Raw genomic sequence first — 10,406 nt, forward strand, 5'->3', positions numbered from 1 at the left:
ATAAAACTTTGTATGAACAGGAATATTCTGTTTAGATAAATTATCTGCCTGTTTATTTATTGAATCAATTTTCCACATTGGAGATGAAAGAACAAAAAACTTTTCTAATGTCAGATTTGCAGGATTTCGCTTTCTGGGCCTCTAGAGAAAACTGCATTTTGTGCAATTTTTTTACCGTTTGTAACCTTTATTAAAATAACGCCGTAATAATAAATAACAGCAGTACTGGTATAGCACTTTTCAATACAGGTAACAAAGTGCTTTCCAGCAATCAATATAAAACATAGACAAGTCTAATAAAAATCAGTATCACATACAGTGGTGTGCAACGAATAACTGGGTCTGACAACAAAGGCCGTGTCTCCTTTGGTTTTTAGCCTAGACCTTGGAACAGTTAGCAACCCCCTACCAGAGGATCTCAGGCTGCGTCCCGGCTCGTAGGGGGGTAGAAATCTCCCTAATGGAATTCACTTTTTAAATGAGTTGTCTATGTTGATCTTAAACTGTAATTAACTCCCTCTTGTTAGATCGAGACAGTAAAGAAACTTTTTCTTTTGACACCAGGAAGGTTTATTGTTTGATGCAGGTCAAGCTGGAAAATAAATACAGTAGTCCTGTGTGTGTGCGTTTGGCATCTGTGTGTGTCGGCATTCACCTGCGGGAGAAAATACAACATGGTTATCACATCTGGAGGAGAGTTAAAAAGGAACCTCAGCAAAGTTTGTAGCAGAGGCTGAAAAGTGTTCATGTTTGTTCCATAAATAGCTGGAAACTGCCAGCTGATGGGTTGTAATTTCTAAACTATATAAAGTGATCCTAGAGGAAACATTCATTAAACTGTCTTTAAGAAATGTACAATCTCTGTCTCCTTTGTAACATCCTTAAAAATGTGAATTAGAAATATGAAAAATAAGTTATGTTTTTCTGTTACAAAGCGAGAATCTCCAGCTCTGTGGATGTAATTCAGTGTTTCTCACATTCCATCATGTTCTGGCGCCGAGTTCAGGAACAACTCGATGTATCTTTCTCCTGAAAATCAGAGACAGTTCAAACGTTAAGTGAATGATATAATGTAATAACAGATGAGAACAAGTAGATAATGGAAAATAAAGAGGATCTGCTGACATTAAATCTCTTTGAGCATCTGGTTTTCACTTTAAATAACCAAATTAAGTACAAGCCACTCAGACGCCAAGGCTGCACAATCTTTTGCTTATGTTGTTTAAATTATTGAAAATGTTTATAACCTAATCAAGTCCCAGTTAAAAGTCAGAAACAGTTTTATGAAAATTCCTGTTTTCCAGCGTGCCCACGTCAGCTGGTCCCAGTGTTAAATCTGCAGTCTCACCTATGTGCTGTCTGTCTCTGGACATGGCGGCCACGGCGTCCTGGTGGCAACTGAAGTAAACGTCGGCCTCACCGCTCGGCCTCCCGTCAGGGCCGCATTCAATCAGGATCTTAGACACAGCTAGAGGAAAAAAGAACTGCAAGAGAAAAACAAAAGTGACCCCGAAAGCACCGGCACACCCAGCTTCAACGTCTCGACATGTTCATTGTGTTGATTTCTACCTTCACGACGTCTTCACCAGACACCTGGAAAGGAAGTCCTCTCATATGGATGTAATGAAGCGGCAGGGCCGAGCTCAGAGGGGATCCTGGAGGAGCACATGCTCAGTTAATGCCAGGATGATAAGTTTTTAGAGGCTAAAGCAACTCATCAGCAAAAATGTCAATTATCTTTAAAAGAATCTCTAATGCAGTCTACCTGCCTAGTTGATGTATCATTTGGGCTTTCATTTGTATTTATGATATCTAATATTATCTAAACTAAATCAGTTTTTACTCATTTTCACTGAAAATAATTTTTTTTAAAAGGAACAGATCTGTTTAAACCAACTTTGAACAGGTATTTTGTCCCCAACCATCAAAACATTGATGTGTTTTGTGTTAAAGAAGACGTTGATCACCAAAGTGAAGAAAAATAGTGAGAAAGTAAATGACGTGCTGATCATGCACCAAGGTCCTTTATAGAAAGTAAGAAAATAAATAGTGTTTGAGCTAAAATTCTAAAATTTTGTTTTTCTTAATCCATTTATCACTCTGAACAGAAAGTCAATATAATGTGACGTACTAATCCCCTCACCAGCTTTGGGGTTGGTCTGTGAGGCGGTCCTCCTGTTTGCTGACTGAGGGCTGGTCTGAGGAGAAGCTGAACTCGTCCTCTTCCTCCAACTAGAATGAATCTCGTCACTTCTGCTGGGAAACACCTCGATGTATCTGCAAAAACAGGCAGCACCAAACAAATATGAGAAGTTAATAGAGTCAAAGATGCGAGTGAAGAAACAAATCGCTGACTTTTGTCTCTTAAAAGCTGGTATAACAGTAACATTAGCTACTTCCTGTTCCTGACAGAATTATAAAGTTGGTTCAGGCCTTATCGTGAGCATGTGCAGCATCCTACCTGTTTCCAATGACCTCTCTGTCTCTCCTCAGAGCTTCATCAGCTGCTTCTTGAGAGGAAAATCGCACAAAGCCCTCGCCAGAGTTTCTCCCTTTGTGGTCCATGATGATGGTGATCCCATTCTCCACTATATCCAAACCTGAGGTCATTAAACAAGTTTTTATCCTTCTGTTCATCATTCTCTCTCTTAGCGCAAGTCAAATATTTGTCAAAAAAAGAAACATACTTTTCATACAATGTGCCAATCAAATGTGCTTTTGGCCAACCAGGTAACCTCTGCAGTCATGTAAAACCAGTGGTGGTATGTAACCAAGTACAATTATTCAAGGACTGTACTTAAGCACAAATTCAAGGTACTTGTGCTACATTATACATCTCAGAGACAAATTTTTACTCCATTCTATTTTCTTGACAGCTTCAGTTACTTACAATCTTTCATTTGGTGACTTTGAATTATTCTGATAAACTGAATAATTAAGTTTCTTCATGGGTTGAGAAAATTGTCCAACTTTTTAAGCAAAATAAACTATGTAATAAACTGTTTCTCTGAGCTCATGAGAGTTAGATTTCTTTAGAGATACGTGATTCTCACAGGACAGCAACATATGATGATCTTGTAGAATATAATGCATTGCTGTAGATTATACTATACTAAAATGAGCTCAACCTTAATTCAGTGTGTAAGATTTAGTGGCATCTAGTGGTGAGGGTTGTGTATTGCAACCATCTGTCCAGTCTACCACTGACCCCCAACCTTTCAAAGAGCGTAGGACAGTTACGGTGGCTGACACAGCATAAAAGGTGTCTCTTCTGAGACAGCAGAAAGTGGACAGTCAAGAAATTAGGTTACTTTAGGTATATTTACTTAATTATTCAGTAAAACCAGATGTTATTGTGGCTTGGCCACTGACAGACAAGCCAAGAGTGTGGAACACTGTCACTGTTTCTGCACCACAGTCCATTATAAACCACACATTAGATAAAGTTTACACTGTCAAGGGAAACACAGTCATTCTCTCTGTGATTATGGACCATCGCCAAAACTGCACAACAGCAGTAATATCTGGCCCACAGTCAGATTATGGTGCTTTGAAAATATAAATAGGTAGCAACAGTTACTCACATAATCACTTCCTCTTTAGTGGTTTTGCTGACCAAATAAAACGTGAGAAGCTTGTTTACTGCAATGCGGTATTTGGAGTTGAACAGCATTGATTTAGAAAAATTCTGAACGACATTAAAAGAGTCTGTAGTAGTGTTGTGTTTCGTTCATTTGACCTAATCTTGTGGATGACTCAGGAGGAACGAGTAGTCTGAGGGAGTAATTTGTTCATTTTCATGCATGCGTGAATAGTCTTGGACTCATCACTCATCACAAGGCAGCTGCATGGGCTCAGTCAGCACAGGAAGCAGAATTGATTAGTTCACGACTACCTCGTCACGTGGGATCTCGGCTACTGTGGAGCAGGAATGAACACTTGCACACACACATGCACACTGTTGACTTTTTTTTTCCTTATGTGTGTCATGGTTTTACGTGATGTTTGTCCGATTGTTGTTTTGATGTGTTTAGATTGTATATTTTAATATAATTGATATTTTACTAAATGTATCTTAATTTTTTAGTGCTATGTACTATGTAATCTTTTTTAGGGTGACTCTTAACATCTGTCTAGGGACTGCAGATGAAAAATAGCCTTTAGGCTAATTCTGGCATATTGACAGAAATGTTTATGAATATGCACTGTCCCTGTAATAAATAAATAAACAAACAAACTCATCGTTCACTACTCACATGGGTCCTCTGCGGAGTCTGTAGTTCACTCGGCAGGCTGAGTTACTGCCAGCGCCAGAAGAATGAGAGGCAAGTCTGTTGTCAGGTACCAGTCGCTGGACTGACAGTATCTATTTTGTTATTATGTGACATTTAATAAAGCATAACGTTATTACAGCGCAGTGGTGTTGTACTGTAGTTTTAACACGGCCGAACCGTAACTTTAGTCCTGCTAGTGTTTACAGCTGATGAGAGGGTTCTCTTCACTTCAGAGCCCTGACAGGGTTCTACTGGGAGCCGTCTCCTCTCCAAAACTAACGGACCGGGTCATTAAAACATTAAACATTGTTGATCCACAGCTCTTGACTGGTGAACAACCTGGCAGCGTTTGAGAGAGATGTGCTCATGTTTGTTTCTCTGTCTGCAGAATCCGGACCTGATGTGGACATTTCTGCGTCCAGACCTGCCAAACTGCTGCGTTTATATAAATTGTTTATTTCTTTGTTCCCTTCTCTGTGCTGGAGTTCTTTTAAGAACTTGCTGGTTTTATCCAGATTATTATTAAATTTGTAAAATTTTTGTGCGTTTTATTCATCTATTGTGTCAAACTTATTACTTCAATATATTCCCAGCAAATCTGATGTTAATCTACAGATTTTACTCATGTATAGGGATGTTAGGTTACTGTATGAATGAGCACTTTAGAGATATAAAGAGTAATTATAATTATATACATACATATGGCTGGTCTGGTTGTATACTGTCAAAATGGAAGGATTTAGCCGGAGTAGAGGCATAATTGAATATTGACAACATATAGATAGAGAAAGATCAAGAGGTGAATTTGTGCATTATACTTTGTCAATTAAAGCAAACCAGGCAGCCCTCCGTGTTTGAGAACTGTTCTGTTTTTTGTTTTGTTTTTTTTGTTTGTTTTTTAAATCGCCCACTAGAGGGCTGCAGCGCCGCAATAACCAGCCTAATTCAGATGAATGAAAAAAAGATTAGTTCATTTTAATGAAGGAGATTTGATGACTTGAGTCTGTCAAAAGAGTGACTTTTCCCATCACTAGTCTGTAGCGTGCTTGACTCACCTCTGAAAGAGCTGTCAGAAAACATGATACCCCTAAATGTCCTCTGCCTGGAGACACTAGGGACATGCAAAAGCATCCGTAGGTTGATGGATGCAGATCGAATACCGAAACAAAAAAAGTGCAGCACATGCCGTGATCTGAGAAACATTCACTGCAGAATCCATTTGTTGAAGAGAGGAAAAAAAAAGGTTGTCCCACAGTGGGATCAAACACTCAACCCCTAAGTTATGAGTCCTGCGCCTCGCCGACTGAGCTAACCGAACAACAACAATGTTGTGGCTTATATTCTCACCCACGATCTAATGGTATTCAACATAGTGATGAGTGTCTACGCTGCCTGAATTCTACCAGAAGCAGAGCAAGAAGAATATAGTGACGAAACGTGCTCTGTACCGCTGTTTGTCCGTTTTCAGCTACTATAGAAACATGACGACGCAACATGGCGACGTCCATGGAAGAGGAGATTATGTAGACTGGAATGGCACATTCTAAGATAATGAAAACTTAATGCTTTACTATGTAAGGGGTTTATACACCACTGAAAACATAGTTATGGATCCTATATTGCATTTCTGTCGATAAATCCTCAGAAATATTACACACTGGACCGTTAAACAACTATAGCAGTCAAATGCAACACACACATTAATGCAGCAGTAATATCAATCCAGAAACATCAGATATAACAGTAAAACACTGACGGGTACTATTTTACTGCAGAATTAGTACTTTTAAAGCTTTAGTCAGTTTTGCTGATGATACTTTAAGTTTTTGAATTCAGGACTTTTACTTGTAGTGGAGTATTTTCACCGTGTTGTATTAGAACGTTTACTGATGGTGAAAATTTACATTCAAATAAATGTCTGTGATGTATATGAAGTATTTGTCGCTAAATAAGGTAAAACAACTGATGAAAGCCCTTGCATTTTACAGTATTATGAACTGGGTGTCAGAGCTTTTTTTGAAGCTGATCAAATCCCATTATATATAAATAAAATTTTACAAAATATGTTATTATGGAAGCTAAAGATGGTCTATCGAAAGGTCCTGTGTAGCGATCAAAAGACAAGTGGACAAAGGGAGCAGCACTCAGTGTGGTTTCTAGCCACTGTACAGCGGTATGACAGCACAGATCCAGTGTTCCCAGTAAATTTGGACCTGTATTTACCTGAAAAAAACTGGACGATATCGGCCACCGTGCAGGTGAAGGGAAGACCTCTGAGCCGTACCACCCCGTCAGAAGATGGAGTATGGGCGGCTTTCTTCAGTATGACTTCAGCATCGCTGTTCGTCACTTCAAACACTGCAAAAACAGAAAAAGCATGGCGTGAGTATTTATTTATATTTACATGACATAAGCTGTCCCTTATTTACTTTGTTAACAATGTTACATTCAATAGTCCCAGGATTCCATGACAAAGTGACAGTGAATCAGCATGAACAATACCAGGACCCTGGAACTGAAGCACCTTAATGGAATCCAGACACCATTCGTTTGATCATTTAAACCTGTGATTTTGCTGCTATGGCATGTCAAAATGTCTTTATTATCTCTATTATCAGCCATCCACAAAGACCAGCTTGTAATACAAAGAGACAGTTATCTTTTAAGTGTAAGTAGCAATACCACAGTGAAGAAATACTTTGTCACAAGTCCTACATTTAAAATGTTACTTTGTATAAGTACAAATGTATCAACATCACAATGTACTTAATGTACCAAAAGTACTCATTATGCAGAAAGTCCTATTTCAGAATAATGTATATTACTGGATTCTAATTAATGATGCATTAATTTGTACATCACGGTGGAGCTAATTTTAATTACTTTATATACTGCTGGGTAGCTTAGTCCATAATAATACATGATCATTTATGTATTGATTATATTTACTTTTACTCTGAATCTACAAAGTAACTAATAACTTAAGTTATCAACTGAATGTAGTAAAGTAAAAAGTACAATACTTCCCTCTGAGATGTAGTGGAGTAGAAGTATAAAGTCGCATAAAATGGAAATACTCAAGTCAAGTACAACTACCACAAAATTGTACTTAAGTACAATAGTTGAGTAAATACTTCACGACGAACCTTCAACATAGCGTGGGCCGAGGTACTGTCGGTGCTTCTCCAGAGCTTTGCTGACGTCCTCCTCGTGCTCCATCTCGATGAAGGCTCGTCCCGACGGCCTCCCCAGCTTGTCCACAGTGAGATGGATCCCCTTCAGCCCGTCACGGATCCTACACTCTGAAGCACAGTAAATATGTTAACTAATACTTCTTTCTTATTTTTCTACATAACGTTACTTTGGTAAAAAATAATTATGTTGGACAATCAGGACAGCAAATGTTACATTTCCATTGTACAGTGCACAATAAAGACTTACATGTTTTGGTATTGACTTAGTTAGTTGGACAATGATCCAACTAACAAATACAACATTAACAGAAAGTAAAACAATTTTAACACTAAACTTGAATCTTGGAATTTAGAACAGAATAAAAACACAGACTTGAACTACAAGTGTTATTTAAATGGCCTACATACACTTAAATATGGGGTATGCAATTCTGGTTAAATCCAACACCGTGATTAATACCACAATAGAGTGAACAACAATACAGCATGTAATGTAACTAACATTAGCTAAGTTGTGGGTTAGCAAACTGTTGCTACAGTTGCTGCTGAGAAGCTAACATGCAGAGGGGAAGAGACGGTCCCAGAGCAACACAGCAGCTACAGACAGCGACACTCAGAGCTCTCCTGCTACTATAGCTAACATCACAACAACAGCATGTCTTGGGAAACTAGAAAGTAAGCTGAATGTCCGTGGGCAAGTCTTTTAACGTTACCTGACACACAAATCATGGCTGGAACAGCGGAAATAGTGTTGTGTGGCTCAGTCCCAGCCGCTTTGTTTGTTTCCCATTTACAGAGCCAGAGCTTAGTACAAACACCGGATTTATTTTCAGAAAACACAGAAAGGACAGCTAGCATTATAGCATATTAGATAAGAATTGCATACCCCACATTCAAGCAGAGGTGTGATGCTCACCTGCGAAGAACTGCAGGAGGTCCTGAGCCGAACACGACCACGGGAGACCTTTCACCTGTACGATGTACACCTCCTTCTTCTCTGGTTCTGAATCAGACTGATAGGCCGGCAGTGGTGGGTATTCATTTTCACAAGGTGCTCCTGCCTGAAAGACAAGATGTAAAATAAGAGTGAAGCTACCACAAATTCTGTTGAACATCACTGGCTATCCAACGGCCATCGACAAACTGAAATCACCTGTAGAAGAGTTGTGTACCTAACTGAATAAAAAAAAACACATCAATAACCACTTATGGGTCAAAGCAGTAGCTGCTGTTGGTCATCGTCTGAGCCCCCATCCTGCCACCGCCTGCCTTCTGCTCATGGTGTTTGCACCCTGTCACGTCCATGTTCGCATTAGGTACAGTAATGGCACCTTCATCATACAGCCAGGACAACCCAAAAATCAACTAGTGCTTCTATGAAAGAACACTACCTGGTCCCAGTCTGTCAGGTGGCCTCAATATTAAGTAATAAACACAAGATATGCTTTAATTAATACTGAAGGTAGTGGTGCAAATTCCCTAACAAATCAATTCAATTTGCAATTACTCACTTGGACCTGCAATGAATCTGGGACTTCTGAGACACTTGGTCAATGGGCTACATAAAAAAGGTATTACACTTTACGTATTATGTTGACACAGTTATCAACGTGTCCACCTCTACCTAAATTTACTTCTAAATACATTCAAACTAAAGACTCTTGTGTTTAAAGTCCTGATCAAACAGACTCTACTTTGGACTTCTGTTAAAGTCAGGAAACCTCACACATATATTTCAACTTTCAATCCCCAGCAGACCCTGTGTGACAGGTGATGCAGTCATAGGTACAGTTATCGGCCCCCCTTGTACGTGACTAACCTTGTTACAGAAGCTGTACCGGCTGGTTTTCACAGCGGACTGAAGCTGACAGAGCCTCTGCAGACACACTGTGCCGCTTGTTGAAGTCCAAGTTCGCTGCTGAATGAACCCACACCTGCCTGACAACACGCTGCTTCTTGTTTTGATCCCTGTCGATAACGTTACCTGCCTGACTGCGACACACCGCTGCAGTAGAAACAGCAGAGATTTACTGTTACAGGACATTTTAGACGAGCCCAGCCAGGAGCCAGATTAAGCAGAAGAGTCTTTTAGACTGAAATAATTAGATATCTAAGCAGCGAGGCCCGTATTTCTCGGAATGTAGCTAGATAGTTTAGCTAGCTACCGGCTTAGCATGAAGTTCGGCAGCTGAACTGACTCACGTGGGTCAGTCAAGGGCAGCGTTCTAGAGTTTTAACTGTGCTATCAAGCTAACAGCTGGACACGTTACAACTTCCGGTTTGTTCACCTTACAAATGTCAGTAAAGTGTGTTTGATGATTTTCAAATATAAATGAATCAATACTATTACTACGACAAATATTCATTTTAATTATTGTTATAATTATTATAATCATCATCAAATTAAATATATATAAATCATAGTAGCAGGTTTTCTTTAACCATAGACTGTATATGGATATATAACTAACGTTAACACATATATGAAGGTATTTTGGCATTTTTATTTGAAAAAACGCCTTAATTTGCGTCTATCTGCAGTTTTACTATGCCTACATTGTTATTAATATGTTTTATTTTATCTATTTCTACCCTTTATTTATTGCATAATTTTTTACTCTTTTGTTTTGTGTTGTCTCCTATAATGTTTTGTAACTGTGCTGTAAAGCAATGTGGTTGAACCGTGCTGTATTTTGTAAATAAATATTGAGTTAAGTTAATCTGTCCACAACGGCATACTTATATAATATTAGGACAGACAATTAAAAAGGAAAGATCTGTCTGTCTGCTAAGATGCGGAACAAGTGTTGCTACTAACTTATGTGAACTTGACTTGTCTCCTCCCTCAAGCGCTTCCTTCTTCTTCTTCTTCTTCTTCTTCTTCTTCGGGTTTTTACGGCAGCAGGCATCCATTGAGTTGCATTACTGCCACCTTTAG

General features: G+C 39.0%; 1 protein-coding gene across 1 annotated transcript; it reads right to left on the reverse strand.

Moving 5' to 3' along the window:
* Positions 1 to 546: 546 nt before the first annotated feature.
* Positions 547 to 9,692, reverse strand: grsf1 (G-rich RNA sequence binding factor 1). The gene is made up of 10 exons (XM_038702765.1): positions 9,288 to 9,692; positions 8,385 to 8,529; positions 7,421 to 7,576; positions 6,498 to 6,632; positions 2,462 to 2,600; positions 2,144 to 2,277; positions 1,570 to 1,655; positions 1,349 to 1,484; positions 978 to 1,029; positions 547 to 655 (listed from the first exon to the last, which is right to left on the reverse strand). The coding sequence occupies exons 1-10, from the start codon at positions 9,510 to 9,512 to the stop codon at positions 652 to 654; spliced, it is 1,212 nt and encodes a 403-aa protein (XP_038558693.1). The 5' UTR covers positions 9,513 to 9,692; the 3' UTR covers positions 547 to 651.
* Between the last annotated feature and the right edge of the window lie 714 nt (positions 9,693 to 10,406).

Source organism: Micropterus salmoides, unplaced genomic scaffold (assembly GCF_014851395.1).
Source record: "Micropterus salmoides isolate LMB-PRFRI ecotype aquatic unplaced genomic scaffold, ASM1485139v1 Ms_hic_scaffold_7, whole genome shotgun sequence".
NCBI lineage: Eukaryota > Metazoa > Chordata > Actinopteri > Centrarchiformes > Centrarchidae > Micropterus > Micropterus salmoides.